Source organism: Mustela putorius, unplaced genomic scaffold, assembly GCF_011764305.1.
Source record: "Mustela putorius furo isolate JIRA1106 unplaced genomic scaffold, ASM1176430v1.1 tig00003834_pilon_pilon_pilon, whole genome shotgun sequence".
NCBI lineage: Eukaryota > Metazoa > Chordata > Mammalia > Carnivora > Mustelidae > Mustela > Mustela putorius.
In genome coordinates, this window is record NW_025421987.1 from 135,965,858 (window position 1) to 135,984,593 (window position 18,736).

The 18,736-nt window shown below is 44.8% G+C and overlaps 1 protein-coding gene across 1 annotated transcript in view; it reads left to right on the plus strand.

The window, feature by feature from the left end:
- Nucleotides 1-16,169: 16,169 nt before the first annotated feature.
- OXSR1 (oxidative stress responsive kinase 1) overlaps nucleotides 16,170-18,736 on the plus strand; it is a 108,266-nt gene continuing 105,699 nt past the window's right edge. Inside the window, exon 1 of the mRNA XM_045089130.1 lies at nucleotides 16,170-16,627. Coding sequence (XP_044945065.1) covers nucleotides 16,558-16,627 — 70 coding nt within the window. The 5' untranslated portion in view covers nucleotides 16,170-16,557. The remainder of the gene's footprint in view (nucleotides 16,628-18,736) is intronic.

The following is an 18,736-nucleotide window of genomic DNA, read 5'->3' on the forward strand; positions in this document are numbered from 1 at the left end:
ATGGAGGAAAAACCAGATACTGATGATCTCATTTGGGTTCCTGCTTCAGGGCTTACAGCTTGACTTTTCAGACTTGTGAGCCAGTAAATTATCTGTTTGTTTAAACTTGTTTGGGTTATGTGCTAGTTAGGTATCTGTCTCCTCCTCCACTTCTCCTCTCCTGGTTCTCTACCAGGCTCTGTGCCTCAGGGTATTGACCTTCAAGGATTACATCAATAGGCTCCCTTTGCCCTCTGGTTTTCTACGGAGCTTGGCCAATGGGAGGTACCAGCAGCAGCTCAGAGAGTAGGAAGAGACTGAAGCCGGGATATTTATTTGCTTGCCTCCCTCCTTGTGAGCTTGCTGAGGGCTAAATTAAGGCCTTTCTATCAAAGCTACTCTCAGGTAGCTTTCTCCTTCACTTACTTTCTCTGGTTCTAGTAGTCCTCTGTCTCCCTACTCCTTTATGGCCTACAGTTGTCTGCTCCCCAAGGTTGTCAGTCCTGCACTACTGCACATTCCTTCTGGTTTCCCTTTTCCCTGACCATGACTCTGCAATAAGTTCCTTTATCAAACTCTCCTTGAGGCATCCATTTAGAGTGTGCCTTTTGGGATCTGACTGGTACAGTAATTAGTATCAGGAGTGGTCTTAAAATAGGATTCCGGTCAACTAATCTTTGACAAAAGAGGAAAGAATGTCCAATGGAAAAAGGACAGCCTCTTTCAATAAATGGTGTTGGGAAAATCGGACAGCCACATGCAGAAAAATGAAATTGGACCATTTCCACATGAAAATAGACTCAAAATGGATGAAGGACCTCAATGTGAGAAAGGAATCCATCAAAAATCCATCAAAATCCTTGAGGAGAACACAGGCAGCAACCTCTTCAACCTCAGCCGCAGCAACATCTTCCTAGGAACATCGCCAAAGACAAGGGAAGCAAGGGCAAAAATGAACTATTGGGCTTTCATCAAGATCAAAAGCTTTTGCACAGAAAAGGAAACAGTTAACAAAACCAAAAGACATCTGACAGAATGGGAGAAGATATTTGCAAACGACATATCAGATAAAGGGCTAGTGTCCAAAATCTATAAGGAACTTAGCAAACTCAACAACCAAAGAACAAATAATCCAATCAAGAAATGGGCAGAAGACATGAACAGACATTTTTGCAAAGAAGACATCCAGATGGCCAACAGACACATGAAAAAGTACTCCACATCACTCGGCATCAGGGAAATACAAATCAAAACCACAATGAGATATCACCTCACACCAGTCAGAATGGCTAAAATTAACGAGTCAGGAAATGACAGATGCTGGTGAGGATGCGGAGAAAGGGGAACCCTCCTACACTGCTGGTGGGAATGCAAGCTGGTGCAACCACTCTGGAAAACAGCATGGAGGTTCCTCAAAATGTTGAAAATAGAACTACCCTATGACCCAGCAATTGCACTACTGGGTATTTACCCTAAAGATACAAATGTAGTGATCCGAAGGGGCACATGCACCTGAATGTTTATAGCAGCAATGTCTACAATAGCCAAACTATGGAAAGAACCTAAATGTCCATCAACAGATGAATGGATAAAGAAGAGGTGGTATATATACACAATGGAATACTATGCAGCCATCAAAAGAAATGAAATCTTGCCATTTGCAACAATGTGGATGGAGCTAAAGGGTATTATGCTTAGCGAAATAAGTAAATCGGAGAAAGACAACTATCATATGATCTCCCTGATATGAGGAAGTGGAGATGCAACATGGGGGGTTAAGGGGGTAGGAGAAGAATAAATGAAACAAGATGGGATTGGGAGGGAGACAATCCATAAGTGACTCAATCACACAAAACAAACTGAGGGTTGCTGAGGGGGAGGGGTGTTGGGAGGAGGGGTGGGGTTATGGACATTGGGGAGGCTATGTGCTATGGTGAGTGCTGTGAAGTGTGTAAATCTAGTGATTCACACACCTGTACCCCTGGGAATAAAAATATATGTTTATGTTTATAAAAAATTAAAAATTAAAAATTTTAAATTTTAAAAAAAGGATTCCATGGATAAAAAATGGTACACACACACACACACACATATACACACACAATGGACTATTATCCAGACCTAAAAAAGAATGAGGTCTTGCCATTTGTGGCAACATGTTTGGACCTAGAGGGTACTATGTTAAATGAAATAAGTCCGAGAAAGACAAATACCATATAATTTCACTTACATGTGGGATCTAAAAAACAAAACATATAAACAAGCAAACAACAAATAAACAAAAGAAACAGACTCATAAATGCAGAGGACAAATGGGGGGTTGCCAGAGAGGGGTGGGTAGGAGGATGGGTGAAACAGATGAAGAGGATTAAAAGTACAAACATCCAGTTATAAAATAAGTAAGTCATGGAGCTAAAAAGTACAGTATAGGGAATATAGTAAATGATACTATAATAACACTATACAGTGACTGATGGTAACTTCACTTACTATGGTGAGTACTGCATAATACATAGAATTATTGAAAAAAAAAAAAAGAAGATTCCAGAATTGAGTTGCCCATATATTTGAGGAAGACATGGATAACCTCCTTGTTGTGGTGAAATGGGACCATGGCAATCCATAACATGCAGTGTCATCACTGCATCACTGTGCATGGCACGGGATAAAGCACAGGTAGAGGAGAATAAAGACAAGAGGAGATTCAAGATTTAACCAACTTGAAAAACCTATCACAAACTGTGTATTATCTAGTCCAGTGAGCCACAAAATTGGAGAGGCATATCAGCCTGCCATTATAAAACAAAAATGTGTATACACTGGGCAGATCCAAAGGCACAGAGAACTACTTGATTTCTCAGGCACCCAACACCTCTGCCCGATTTTATCTCCTTCAACATTCTACCAATGCTCTCAAGAGAAACAAATAAGGTCAGTTAGTGGCAGAAAAGAAAGTACAGCCTTCTCTTCCAGAAGCAGCCAGAGTGTTGCACCACAGCCCACTCTGGAGTGGCTCCAAAAGCCTGGAGTGAAGAGATGTTGTACAGTGAGCAGTACTCTGCTACAGATCTAGCTAAGGCTTAGATCTACCCTGATGTGTGGGGAGTAACTAATAGGCTGGCCAGCTGGTCAGGAATTTACAAAGAATAAGATCAGAAGACCAGAGACAAGGCAGTCAAAAGAAAGGTGGACTTCTTGCCATCCACAAAGGATAAAGATACTCATGTTACACAAAAATGCTCATCCAAAGGAAAAAAAAAAAAAGAAAAAAAAGAAATGCTCACCCACGAGCTTCTGTTGTAGATGAGGCTTTCAATAATCAGGAGGATAAGATGACCCAACCCGTGGAGATCAGATGGCCTCTTCCTCAGATACTCTGATGCTTGGTCAATGGACCCGCTTAGAAAGTGGCCATGATGACAGGAAAGGAGGCAATGATGGGCTTAACAATATAGATTTGCCCTCACCAAGCTCATCTGGCTACTGCCAACGTCTTCTGTGTGTGTGTGTTGGGGGGGGAGGATTTTAACTACAAATTCAAAAATTTTGATAGCTATAACTTTATGCAGCTTATCTATTTCTTCATAAATGAGATTTGAGAGTTTTTCAAGAAAATGCATCCATTTTGGGTCCCCGGGATGGCTCAGTCAGTTAAACACCTGCCTTCAGCTTAGGTTATAATCTCAGGGTCTTGGAATCAAGTCTCACATTGGGCTCCCTGCTTAGCAGGGGAGTCAGCTTCTCCCTCTCCCTCTCCACACTCATGTTCTCTCTCTCAAATAAAATCTTTAAAGATGCATTAAAAAAAAAAAAAAAGCATCCAGGGACACCTGGATGTGGCTCAGTGGGTTAAGCTGCTGCCTTTGGCTCAGGTCATGATCCTAGGGTCCTGGGATTGAGTCCTGCATCAGGCTCCTTGCTCAGTGGGGAGCCTGCTTCTCTCTCCGTCTCTGCCTGCCACTCTGCCTGCTTGTGCACGCTCTCTCTCTCTGACAAAATCTTTTTTAAAAAAGTATCCATTTCATTTAAATTGTTAAATTTATTGTTATTAAGTTGTTTATGAAATTTCTAAATTATCTTTTCAATATCTGTAAAAACTGTGATGATGATGTCAATTCAGTCATCCCAGATATTGGCAATTTGTGTTTTCTACACATTTTCTTAATCAAAACTACAGGTTTAATAACTGTAGGGATCTTTTTTTTTTTCTCAAAGAATCAGTTTTTGGTTTCATTGATTTTCCTCTACTTTTTCTTTAGTATTTCACTGAATTTCTCTCTGGTTATTATTTCTTTTCTTCTGTTTATTTTGAGTTCAAATTACTCTTTTCCCCCAATTTATTAAGATGGAGGCGGAGGTCATTGACTTTTGACTGATCTTCTGTAAATAGAACGTTTAGTGCTACACATTTCCCCTAATACTGCTGCTGGGTGCCCAGCATGTTTATTCAGAAGCTGTGTTGAGCCCAGAAATGGTACCGCTGCCACAGGGACCAGCCAGCCACCCAGGTACTGAACCCCTTTCAACATGTTGGGGAAAGTTATTTGTCTTTATAGGAGTAGACACATAGCACGGGTATAGATTTGCCTCCCCTGCCTAAAGCATTTCTGCCAGAACCACCAGTTTATGGGATTGCAAAATGCCTTACCTCTTGCCACATTTATCTCACACGATGTTGTTTCCATCAAAGGGACACATTTTATTGCAAACCAAGAGGGAAAGTGGTCTCACTTAGAATTCTTAGAATTCCTGGTCTTACTACATGGTCTATCACCCAGAAAGAGCTAGTTTGGTAGAACAGTGGGTTGGCCTGTTTAGATCTCAGTTTATAGCCTTAAGAATCAGCAGTCAGTCTACGGAGCCATCTCCCCATAGCCAGAATGCATGGCTTTGGGAAATAGGGGTAAAGGGGGGGGGTGACCCTCCTCACTGTTACACCCAGAGCACTACAAAGAAATCTTTGTGCTTCTCATCTCTGCAAACTTGGGCTTTGTGGGTTTGGAAATTCTAGTGTTAAAGAGGATGGTTCTTCCAGAGAACATATCCATAGTTCCATTAAACTATTAGGAGAAACTGCCTCCTGAGTGATAACACTGTGGCAGACAGTGTCCTCAAACTCTAGCTTCCTTTTCTTTCTTTGGGAATAGAACTCCAGAGTTTTAACTGGAGTTAATATGGCCACCCTGCTGAAGACCACAGACTAGATTATCATTTATAAGACATTTATTCCTTCTCTTCTCTCTTCCCTTCGTGAGCGTATACTTTCTGTCCTACTGATGTTGAGCTTGGGTATGTCACTTATGTGGGCCAATGGTATGTTAGCAGACATGATCCAAGCAAAGGCTTTAAATGTGCTTGTGAAATTGGTGGGCTCAGGCCTTCATCTTGCCATTCTGATTCTGGACGGGGAAGCGCAGAAGTAAAAGGATTCATACCTTTGCCAGGTCACCGATCTTGCTCTAAGGCAACCTTCTCCACATAGCTTCTAACCTATGTACATGACTTACCAAGGTGTATGTATGCTGCTATTACCATGAAAGTCATTACTGTGAGGAACGCATGGCCAGGGAGCTTGCTGGTGGCAGGAGGATGACAGATACATCCCAGAGGATGAGATCTGAACCAAAGGTGCAGCGAGCCATGTCCAGTTGAATCCAACATAGACTAGCCAAACACCAGTTCATCCGTAGACTCGTGAATGAGAAGTTAATGCTTACTATGGGCTGCTACTGGTATTTGTGGTTGTTTGTTACACAGCATTTTTGCGGCACAGCCAACTGAGACCCTAAGTGTGGCCATGTGACTGTATTTTGGGCATCAGGATGGAAGAGAAAGTTATATGTGCAACTTTTAGTTCATGACCTTCACAGAAAAGTGTGTGCCCTCTACTTTTCCTCTTCTTCATGCTGCAGAAATGTGTGATGGGAGCTAAGAGCTGCATGCCGAGTGTGAGAGACACAAGGTAGGAAGGGCCTGGGACCTCCACACTATGGCAATGAACTATCAGCATAGGACTGCTTATACTCAGACTTTTATATCAGAAAGAAACAAATTGTAATTTTGGCTACTGTTGCAGCAGGAATGCTAGCACCCTAATGCAGCATTAGGTTTTCAACCAGTAGCAACCAGGAGGTCCTGAGAAAATGGGTTGTTGCAAGCCCCCTGCAGTATTCATCCAACCACAGTCCCACCATGCCTGCTGCTGGTCTCCTCCTTGCTCTACTGTGGTTCCTGCTCATTTTGCTGTTGACCACTGTACCCAAGGTCTGCCTCGAATCACTGCTGCCCCTGTCACAAAGGCCCCCATTTCCTGCAGCACTGCTAGTGGTAAGGGTCTATCTGGCTTGACTGAAGGGCTAACTGTAACTGGACACTTTATGTGCTTGCCCTATAGTCTAAAGCACAAAAAAAGTTAAAGCAGGGATGCATGTCTAAAGCACAAAAAAAGTTAAAGCAGGGATGCATGTTTATCCGATAAATTGGAGGTGCAAAGACAATGGAGCATCTTTGTTTTCTATAATCTAATCTTTCTCATAAGCACCTGCCCTGCTGGGTGCAAAGGGGAGATTTAGATTTGCCAGTAAATAGTAGGTGGGATTAGTTTGGTTCAAGCAGTGTCTTTGGGGGTAACTTGGTTTCTCTTAAGTAAATGCTGCTTCTCTTTCCCCTTCCCCTTCATCTTTTCCAGATGGTTATCTAGGAGTATGGAAAAGGAAAGGCACAAACATAACTGTGTGATAGAAGGAAAGAACTGCCTTGGATCCCTTTGAGTAGGTCCTTGTACTATCCTCTGGTTCTGCCATGAAATACTGGGTCTGATTCCTGAGTTCCTATAATTATCTGCTGAGATGCAGTGGGCCTAATCTGGTCTTTGGAGTGTGATGCCAGCACCCAGAATTGGTGTCCATGGTCCCAACATTTGCCTTCTGCCAGAAAGTCCTCCCTCTAAAGGCTTTTCATACTAGGTCTCAGTGCAAGCCTCTACAACACTTCCTTGTGTCTTCATGGGGCACAGTGAAGCTTTTGATCTCCTGCAGAACAAGTATAGGTTGTCAGAGACTGGGTATGGTATCCTGGTTTTCACTGGCCTAGATTCTGCCCTCCATTGCTGCTAAATTATTGTTCCTACAGTTTTTTTGGTCATGATGCAAAGCCAAGTGCAAGGCTTCTCCTAGCAGCCTACAGCCTCCCTCATGCCTTACCTGGGGAAGTGGTCCACAAGCCTTGGATGTTCTTGGATTCTTCATAGTCTCTGTATCTGTCTCCTATAGTTTCCTCTGGTCAAGATCTGGATGGACTGGGGAGGATGGACAGGGGAAAATAAGAACCCTGGAGCCTGCCTGCCCTCCTTCCTTTCCCTCCTCTGTTTCTCCTGTCCACATGCTTGCAGATTAAAAAACACAAGTGTTAATTTTATTTCCTCTTCCTTTTTTCCAGGGCAGTGACCCTTACGGTCTGGACACCATAGGTAGGTGGAGTTTCATCCCTGCAGTATGGAACAGGCACCATGCTCTGAGTGAATTAGGCATGACTTTTGATATAAGGGCTGCAGGGCAACTGTGAACTAGGGCTCTCTGAGAACTATTATATTGATAGTCGATCCCCTGAATGTTACCTGTTAAAAGGTTAAGACGCTCTGCTGGGGTGTTTGGTGCAAGCACCGAGCCTGGTTGCTGGCTTTTGTTTTGTGGGGTACCAGAAACATCAGTTCTTCTCTTTGTCAAATATTCACAGTGCAAATTCCTTTCTATCCTTTCTACATCCAGGGGTATGGCACAAAGATCTGCTCCCTTACCCCCAGGCAATCTGTGGGCACATTCATGTACCTTTCCTACAGCCTGGCTTACTTAGCCTAGAAGAATGCCATATTTGTATGTGCCCTTGCATATGCACCTGCTTCCCCAGCACCCTCCAGGGGGTTCTCGGCATTCCAACTTTGTTTTTCAAGGTCTCCCTGCCAGGTGAAATGTAACACCCCATGAGCACATTTACAGATGAAGTTACCCAACTCCTTACTGAGAAAGGCTTATTCCTAGCTGTGACAGTCTCTACAGCTTTACTTTCTGAAGACCGGGGGGGGGGGGGGGTACACGCTCTTGCAACATGTGCAGTTAGTTCCTCTTTGTTTCCCTGCTCACAGGCTGTTCCCCAAGCCTTACCTGCCACACAGGAAGGCCTATGGGAGTGCCAACTGTTTTATAGTAGTGACCACTATGCTACCGAATCTTTAACTAATGTTCTCTCTGGGATTTGGGTGGGTTAAAAACTTTAGCAGAGCATACTGTAGTATACTTTTATGGAATTCTATGTAAGAAGTCAAGGTGGGCTTTATTATCTTCATGTCCAACTAGATGCTCTATGGGAGGATGGCATGGGGACAGGGCTAATGGGGTTAGCACTTACAGAAGAGAGATCAACTTTCCCCCCTAAGACTGAACCAGAAGAGTCTGTTAAGAGTAGGATAACACCTTCTCTGTCTGCTGGATGAGGTGCTCAGACTCTGCTCTAAGATCATGGGGAGCCCTCCCTCTGTCATGGTTTGCTGCCATTCACTGGTGAAATAACACCAGTTCTGGGAGCCAGGTCCCTTTGGATGATGGAAGGCAATTTTCTCCTTAGGCAGACTGCTGACGGAGAACAGTTCATAAATGTCTGGGCACTCCATTTGATAGGGCATTTTTGTCCCCATTTCTTGGGTCCTAAATATTCCAACTCAATGTCCAGGCAGTCGGTAGCCTAAGTTTGGTAGACCTGAAATCTGCATTGACTTTTTCTATTTGGGTAGTAATGGCAAACAAGCCTTCAAAATTCCCTGAGAATCAAAGAGAAAGACTTTATTTCCTCCATCAGATTTTGCAATCAGAAATGAGACAGAGCCCGGGGCAGCAGGGGGGCAGCAGCGGTATGCTGTGAATGACATCACACACACGGTGGCGGAAACCTGTTTGTCCTGAGTAAGCAGACCTGGGTCAGACATACAACAGGCACTGCTGCTCAGCTTCCATCTCTGGAAAGCTTTCTTGCTTTATTCCCAACAGCTAGTAAAGGACATCCATTACTTATTCAGCACTTACAACAAGGCAGGTACTGTGCTAGGCATTTCCAAGAATTTCTGGAGGCAAGTTCCCCAAACTTGCTGAGTTTGTTTCCTCATCAGTAAAACTGGCTTAAAAACCTCACAAGGCTATTTTACTGGCTACCTGAGGTATTTACTTCCCTTAGCATGTTGTCTGGCACATTATGAGCATTTAAGTCTAGTTGTTGCTATAAAGATTTTATTGGGCTTTGTATCGGAATTTATATTAGGAAACTAGGCATTAAGTTCCAGGCTGTCTGAATCCATTCAGTTCCTGAGTTCAGAGAGGGAAGGATACTAACTTATCAGAAGATAAATGAGTATTAGGTTTCTGAGTTTAATAAGAGATACCTATATTTTTAAATGTTTTTTTAATAAACTACAGCTACCCTCAGAGATTCTGAAACCCCTACCTGAGGTTGAGAAGTAAAATGGCATACACCTTTGTGCAAACTTTCCCAGAGAGAAATGTGGTTCTTCGTACATTTCTAAACCATCATCATGCTGGCAGAGCTTAAGGTGGGCAAAAAAGCAAAACAAAATACCAAACCCAAAACTCCACAAAAATCCTTTACTTCCTTTCTAGTGAGAGGGTATTCCATACTCCTAATGTGTGACCCACAACCTAATCTGAAATACAGAATAATCATAAAAAGAGAAGACTATGGGTCCATGGCAGCACAGGCTCAATGCCCAGAAATGATTTGGGTGAGGCGGAGAGTGTACATGACTTTGCTCAGGCCTGGAACAATCTCAAAGCATTCAAAGTGGAGGTGGACCATCAGCCGAAGCTGATAGAGCCAGCAAGACTTGGACACGTGGACAAGAAAGGTGGCGTCCCTGAAAAGAGGACCAGTCTGAACAGAGGGGCCAAGGGAGGCACAGTGAAACCAGGTTGAAGAGCGTGTTGGAAGTCCCCTCAGTTTTCAAGAAAAAAGCAGATCGTGGGGTACCAGAAACATCAGTACTTCCTGATATGAGAAACCAAACTTCAAACTACAAAATATACTTTATTTTTTTTTTAAAGATTTTATTTATCTGACAGACAGAGATCACAAGTAGGCAGAGAGGCAGGCAGAGAGAGGGGGAAGCAGGCTCCTCACCGAGCAGAGAGCCCAATGTGGGGCGTAATCCAGACCTTGGGATCATGACTTGAGCCAAAGGCAGAAGCTTTAACCCACTGAGCCACCCAGGTGCCCCATATGAAATATACTTTTAAAAGAGCACATATACAGATACAAATTTGTAACCCAAATTTTGAAAGTCTTCTGCGTACCCGCCCCTGGTAGCATCCCTCCCCTTTCCCTACAGCCAATCACCAAACTGGATTTTTTTGGTTTCCTTGCTTTCTATAAGTATCGAATACAGAAAAACTTATTCATTTGGGCTTACTTTTGACCTTTTTGTGAGTGCAGTCATAAGATATTTGTTCTTCTGTTACTGTGTTTCTACTGTTTTGGAGATTCCTCTGAGTTTTTTAATATCGTTGTATTAAGTACCTTTACACTGTATAGTACCCATTCTATAGAAGCTTTTACATCCCATTTGAGTGACTTCCTTTGCTTAGCTAATTATTATAAAGCATACTGATATAATTATTTATATATATATTACTTGGGATATATGCACAGGAGTTTATTGAGGATATAGACCATGGAGTGGAACTGCTGGGCTATGGGGGAAGCATAGGTTCTACTTTTCTAGGTAATACCAACCTGCTTTCCAAAGAGTTGTCTCAAGTGACATTCCAACCAGCAAAGTCATAGTCTCTGCTGCTCTTCATTTTGGCCAATACTTGCTGTTCTCTGGCTTTTGAATTTTGCACAGCTGGTGAGGGTGAAATGGCACCTCACTTTAGATTTAATTTGCCTTTCCTTGATTATTACTGTGGCTGGGGTTTCTATTTCTGGGCCTCCAAAATACTGTTGTGGAACCAATCTTAATGAACTACTTCAATAATTTATATTAGTGCTATAAATTATTGGAATGTTTTGTTCTTACAGTTATAACAATACACATAAAGCAAATGTGTATTGCGCCCCCAAACATCTCCCAGACCTTATTCTCACATATATGTATGTTATAGACTAAACATTTGTGTCTCCCCCAAATTCATATACTGAAATCCAAAACCTGAATGTGCTACTAGGATTACCTATGGAAGGCAATTAGGTCATAAGGGTGGGGCCCTTAAAAATGGGATTAGAGCTTCCTCCTGCTCTCTGCTCTGTGCCATATGAGGAAACAATGAAAAGACAACCATCTACAAGCCAGGAAGCAGGCTCTCACCAGACACCAGATCTGCCAGCACCTTGATCCTGGACTTCCTAGACTCCAGAACTGTGAGAAAAAGATGTCTGTTGTTTAAACAAGCAGTCTATGGTAATTTGTTGTAGTAGCCCAAACTAAGCAATGCTGAAATCTCATTTATCTACAGCTTGCTTGTTTACATTAATTGTGGACCATCTCATTTCAGTATGCATGGACGTACTTCATTCTTTCTAGCTGCTGTGTAATAGCTCATGGTATGGATGGCCCATAATTTCACAGTCTTCTCTTTATTAGTTTTTTTGAGCATGTACTATTTCGATTTATAAAACCCAGTGTGCACAAAAGCATATTCCTCCTACTCCTCTTCCTCAGGAACTCAGTAGCACTGGCCTGGAGCCAACCAAAGTTAGCGAATGCAGTAGAAACTGACCAGATGCTCATCACTGCCATTTCTTCTTCCTGAGCACACCAGAAGCCATGTCCCAGTTTCCTTGACTTGGGTTGGGGTCAGACAACTCAGTCTGACCAACACCACATGAGAGGAAGTAACAGAATTTCCAGTGTTTGCTACCTTTCATGGTTTTCTCAAAGAGGCCCTAGAAGATGCTGCCACAAGACATTACACGCCAAAATCTCCAATTCTCTGCTTGAAGGAGAGGAACTAGGAACATCTGCATTAAGAAATAAGCTTTTGGGTTAAACCAGTCAACTTTTGGGGCTGTAATTTTAGCTAGCATTAATTAAAACAATACACATATTTCTTATGTATCCTGAAATGTTTGAAGTAATAAGCAGTTGCCAGTCCTCTATCAATGAACACGTAGATTATTTCTAGCTTCTCCCTATTACAATGATGCTATAATAAACATCCTAATGAGGTAGGTTTTTAGACATATTAAACCCTTAAGTGAAATGGAGCAGGCACCTAGGAACCTGCTCTACCTCGATGAGGTATTTCCTATCTCTTGCTTCATTCGGCTGGAGCTCATCAAGTTGGCAGCATGGTGCCAGTCTGGCTGAGCCTCAAGCTACTCCCTGGCTCAGAATCCAGCTGATGCTGAGATTCACCCTTCTGCACAGACTGACTTTTTTTTCCTATAGTAACCTTTGCACCGACCTACTTCTTATATGCTCTGAGGGCCTGTCCCCTTGGACATTCACTTCTTGGGTAAGCCAAGAGATCAGCTTCCCACCAGGCTCCACACTCCTAGTTTGTGCATGTCTCCTGTAATCTCATGCTCCCACCATGCTGGAGTAGATGCTGTCTACACCATTTGGGATTACTCTGGAGTTTGCTTTCAGAACATTCTAGTACATGGGGAAGATTGCTTGTGTCTGTTGCCTGAGTACATTCTCCTGACTTCAGGAGCATGTTTTTTCCCCAGCACTGGGCTGGGTAGAAGTACAGGAGCATTAATCCCCTAAAGAGGGAAAGGAGGTGGTGGGTAAGTACCTCAGCTACCTTGCCTCTGCATGGGACAATTCTGGGATGTGTTTCTGTTTCTCAGACAGTTCAGAGCATGATTGAGCCTACATGGTAACCCCTCATGAATTCATCCTTTAGTGATTTTCCTTCCTGTCTCACTTCTCCACTCTGTCAGAGTGCCTCTTGGGGATACTTCCTAAATAAACTATTTGCATCCAAATCCTGGTTTCAGTGCCTGATTTTGGGAGAAACCAAAACTAACACAGAGTCTTCTTTGAAAATGTGAGGAAAAATATGGTCTCTTCCCCCAGGGAAATATGTCATACTTTCAAAAAATCTAGGTATGATTTGGTGAACTTTTGATATCAGGGCCAGGCTTCCAGAATCACCTAACTTCTCTCCCTCCTCCCACTCCCCATCTTCCAAAACATTACTGAGGGAGCCATATACAAGGACCAGCAGCAGGATACTAACAGGAATGAAAGTATCACTTTAATAGCTTCAAAAGTGCCTAAAACCCCTTTACCTATTTAAAATACTCTCTGTAGGGGCGCCTGGGTAGCTCAGTGGGTTAAAGCCTCTGCCTTCGCCTCAGGTCATGATCCCAGGGTCCTGGGATTGAGCCCTGGGATTGAGCCCAGGCTCTGCTCTGCAGGGAGCCTGCTTCCTCCCCTCCTCTCTCTGCCTGCCTCTGCCTACTTGTGGTCTCTCTCTCTCTGTCAAATAAATAAAAAATCTTTAAAAAAAATACTCTCTGTATGAAAGGCTTCCTCTAGAGTTTTCTCAAAAAGGGTGTTTGCCAAACTCCTTAAGTATTTTCTAGCACGGTATACACATGGTCTCCGACTTACAATGGTTTGACTTACAATTTTTAGACTTCATGATGGTATATTCTACATTTGGTTGAAACTACTTCAAATTTTGAATTTTAATCTTTGCCCAGGCTAGTGCTATGTGGGACAATCCTGTCCCATTAAGCTGGCCAGTGGCAGATGTCACAGCTCCTAGTCAGCCACATGATCACCAGGGTAAACAACCATACACTTACAACTATCCTGTACCCATACAGCCATTCTGTTTTTTTACAGTATTCAATTATATGAGATAGTCAACAATTATAAAACAGGCTTTGTGTTAGATGATTTTGCCCAACTCTAGGTGAATGTAAGTGTTCTGACCATGATTAAAGTAGGCCAGGCTAAGCTATGATGTTCGGCAGGTTAGGGGTAGGAAGCACATCTTCATTAACAGTATTTTCAACTTACGATGGGTTTTTTGGGACATAACCCCATCATAAGTTGGGAATCTGTACTGGCCTTTTCTGCATGATGCTTTGCAATGATTTACATATTTGCTTAGTTATTTACTATTTCTCTACTAGACTATATGCACCATGAAAACAGTGACTAAGTCACTTTGTTTACCACTGTATACCTGGAGTTTATGACAGTGTTCTCACATGGAAGATACGCCATACACTAAGAACGAGGTTGAGGTTTGGGCTCCTGGGCTCAAATGTCACCAATTCCTTGCTCATTAAGAACATGGAATCTTAATCTCTATCAGGCCACATGGAGAAAGCCCTGGAGATAGCCAAAATTAAATGACCAGATCTGCAGAGCAGATTCTGGCTCAACTACACCATCAGTCTATGTGTGGAGGAGGGAGAGAACTTACTGATGAATGTATAGTGAGTGACTCTCTCCCACCCACCAAAAATGTGAGTCAATTCATAAACTATTTTCACTATTAGGTTAGTAGCTCCTTTCCATTGGGGAAGGGGGAGGGAGGAAGGTGGGCAAAATCTCTCCCTCAAGTATATACTATTCTGCATATAATTTCAAGGGAGTAAAACAAAACAACAACAAAAACCTTACACAAACTTCTGAAGTCTGTCCATGGTCCATGCAGGCTAACAATTCCAGGTTAACAATCTCTATGGATTTTTTTTTTACTGGTACAAACCTCGAGATCTTTAATCTTTACCATCAGCTTTAGCTCCTATCTGATATATTTGATCCTCATCCCTCTTCTCCCTGCAAAAAGAAGGGCAACACATGGCAGTAAAGGTGTCAGTGGTGATGGCTGAACCCAATTGCTACAGCAAGGCCTGTGTTCTGCTTTCAAACTTGGGCAATGGCTCTTTGGCTGTCACTGGAATATTCCACCTTGTCAATTTCCACCTGTTGAAATCATGTTACCTTTGCAGGGCCTGGTACGAATGCCACCTTTTCCATGAGACACGTTCTCCAATTCCACCAACCAGGTGGAAACCTAACAGTTCCACTCCTGCGGCTCCTAGTTGAGAACTTTTGTTTTGTGGTCATCGGCCCTTCTATGGCTGAGCTCAGCACAGGGCTTCCGGGCCTGGCAGGTCTCGGAGAAGGCCTCCTTCTCTCAATGACTACTATTGGCCTGAAATATGTTCAAGAGGGAACAGTTTCACACCTGGCCCAATTCATGCCGATACTCTTTCTTCCATTTTACCAAGCGCGCTCAATTTTCACCTCATTTATTTCTCCAATGGACCCAAGTGGTCAACCTGAGAAAACTCAAGTTAGGGGAGGTCACACAAAAGCCGAGGCCCTTGCAACGATGTCAAACCACAGGGACCGAATCTCACTTGTTTAATGGCCCAAGCCGCGGCAGGAGAAAAGGCCCAACTTTTCGAGCCCCGCCTCGAAAAGACAGGTGCTTCTTTGAGCTCTGGACTCAAAGCTGAGACTGGACAAGAACTCCCTCCCTGCCCAATAAAGTGACAAAGAGGGCGGCGATAGACGCTGCAGAGAGCACTTCCGCCTTGAAAAAGGTGTCGTCAAGGGGCAAGCTTCCAGTTCCATTCCTTCCCACTGCTCAAGGCCTTTCTTCGCGGGCTGTGGTCCACACCCCAAGGCTACCACACCCAGCTGCGCCCTCCAGCTTCTCCACACCCTCCGGAGCCGTTTGCACGTCTCGAGGGTGTGACGGTTACGCCGTGACATCACTCCAGGAAAAGGGCAAATCGACCAAGGTACTGGCGATCTTCATGCGGCCCCGGCGCCAGGAAGCGCGCGAAGAGTCTGGAGGCGGGACTAACTTTGACTGATGTCCACACCCACACATTGCCTTTCCGATCCCTTCTCAAACAAACCAATAACTGAGAGGACGGAGAAGGCAACGTGCCCCAGCCGCCAGGAGTGGCTCCGCCCCATCCATTGGGTCGTCTTTTGGTCGCCATGATTAGTGTGGCTGCCACTTTCTAGCTACTTTGGGCTCTCTGGCTATCTCATACTCTCTCTGAATTCCTTCTTGAGCCTTTGTTCCCTCTCACTGTCAACTTCCACTTTCCCGGGATTCTTGTTAGCTCAGTGCCTCTACAGCCACACTTGAGATGGCGGCCGGAGGCGGGGCCAAGGCGGGGCCTGCCCGGCGCGGTGACGTCAGCGCGCTGCGTGTCGGCAGGTGGAGGGAGAAGGGAAAGTTTGGCCCGTGCGTGGGCTAGGGTGGAGGGCGGGACAGAGGGGCTGGGCCCAGGCGAATACCCTGTCGCTGCTGCTGCGGAGGCCGAGGCCGGGACCTGAGCCGGGCAGGGAGTGCCGGTCGCAGAGGAGCAGGAGGCGAGGTCCGCCGGAGCTTCAAGCCCCCGCCGCTCTGCCGCGCGGTGACCCCGCGCCCAGACGCCGTCCGACCCGTGGTTGTTCCCGAGGCGGTTGGTGGGGGCGCGGCGGCGGCGGCGGCGGCGGCGGCGGTTGGGGGTGGGGAGAGGCGCGGCGAGGAGACGAGAGGTCAGCGAGTTTGAGGGAGGATCGCGAGCCGTGCAGCCGTCATGTCCGAGGACTCGAGCGCCCTGCCCTGGTCCATCAACCGGGACGATTACGAGCTGCAGGAGGTGATAGGTGAGCGCTGGCGCCGCTGAGGGGGGAGGCGCCGCGCTGGGCGGCGGGTGACACGCGGGAACGTGGGGACCCGCGGGAGCTCGGGGAGCCCAGGACTCACGGATACTCGTGGGCGCTCGTGGGGCCCGGGATTTGTAGGGCGCGTGGGTGAGGCTCTGGGTTTCTGCAGCGCGTGCGAAGCCGGGAGGGGATTTTGCGGCTAGCCTGTGAGGCCGGCGGGATGGGGTTGGAGCGGCTCGTGAGAGATTTAGATAGTGCCAGATGCTTGAACCTGAGCGATAGATGGGTTTGAGAGGGGAAGAAAAGTGCAGGCACAGGACAGGCCTTTAGCAGGCTGGGTGAGAATTAGGCTGTTGGAATTGTGGGCACAGCCACCTATTTGGGGGATTGTGGGACGGGGGTTTGAGTTCATTCCCGCGCGGGTGTGAGATCACTTGAGTGCTCACGAAGTGCCAAACATTACTGGGGTGGAGCTGGGGATTCTCTCCGGATGAAGCTGAAGGTAGCGGGCACCGAGACAACGTAGGCACAACTTCCCACTGTTTGGGACTGACTTTCTGGTCAAAGAGGTAGACATTGAATAACCAGACAAATGAAAAGAATTTCAAGGTTTGGCAAGTGCTAGAGAGTGACCTGAGGACCTAGTTACTGTGATTTCAAGGAAAATTCGTTTACGGAGGCATTGGCATTTAAGTTGAGCGCTGAAGGATGAGTCGTCTTCGGATTCCAGGGAAGAGTTTTCCCTGTTGAGGGAGGAGGAAGTGCAAAGGTCCTGAGGAGAGAAAGGGCTTGATGTGTTTCAGGACCTGAGGGAATACTGGCACGGATAGAAAGGGGATCTTATCAAGTTTAGTAAGGATTTTGGAATTTTATTCTAAGTGTATTGGAGGGCTTCAGGCAGAGACAGGACGTCATCTGAGGGATCTGGCTGCTGTGTGGAGTGGATTTGAGGTCCAGGAATACCAGTTGGCCGAGACCAAAAATTGCACAAAGGTGGATTGTAATTCTCAGGCACAGTGATGGGGGGAGGGTGGGGATTTGGGATGAGGGGAGTATTTGTTGGACAACAATAATCCAGTGACTTTAGAAATCAAAAGGGGGTGGGTTTAGCTACACAGAAGCTCAATCTCACTGACATGAGCAGACCCCTCTGTATTGGAGGAAGGAGATTGTCTGCTTTGCTAGATCAGCATCCTGTCCTAAAATTAGTTTTATAACAAAGACTGGCTGAAAGATCTTTAGCTGCCTTAGAGGTGTGTTTATTGCAACGTGGCTATATTTCAGAGAAACTTTATCTCATATATATATATATATATTTTTTTTCTTTCTTTCTTTTTTTGCCTCTTGTTTCAAAACAAATCTGGGCTAAGTTTTATCTGAAAGAAATCACATCTCTTTCCTTAAGCCACATCGTGGGTGTCCTTTCTGGATATTTGACATACACTGGTTGTTTTTTTTTTTTTTTTTGTTTTTTTTTTTTTTTTTAAAGATTTTATTTATTTATTTGTCAGAGATAGAGCGTGAGCGAAAGAAAGCGAGCACAGGCAGACAGAGTGGAAGGCAGAGTCAGAGGGAGAAGCAGGCTCCCCGTGGAGCAAGGAGCCCAATGTGGGACTCGATCCCAGGACGCTGGGATCATGACCTGAGCCGAAGGCAGCTGCTTAACCAACTGAGCCACCCAGGCGTCCCACACTGGTTGGTTCTAAAGACAGCTCACAAGGTGTCTGTCTTGATTGATTGCTTCTGGGACCCTCAGTCAGTTTCACACTGAAGAAAGAAATTAAGTGAGAGATTTCAAAATGATGTCTGAAAAGTAAAGAAAGGGGATCCTGATCATTGTTTTAGAAGAGAATTTTGCTTCCTTTCTGGGAAGGTATACATCTTTCTGTGGTCATTTTTTATGCCTAGCCATTAAGGTGGCATAGAGTTCCAGATGCTTAAAGACTTATTAATTTGGGCTTCTCAAGCCAATAGGGTGTCTGTAAGTGGGCAAAAGAGAGTCTTAGTCCTCTGGGATTGGGTTAGTTTTCATCTCATTCTTAAAGTGGGCCATGCTTAAAAGGTTACTCCAGTATGATTTGACCACCTTAGGTTTTTTGTTTCGTTTAA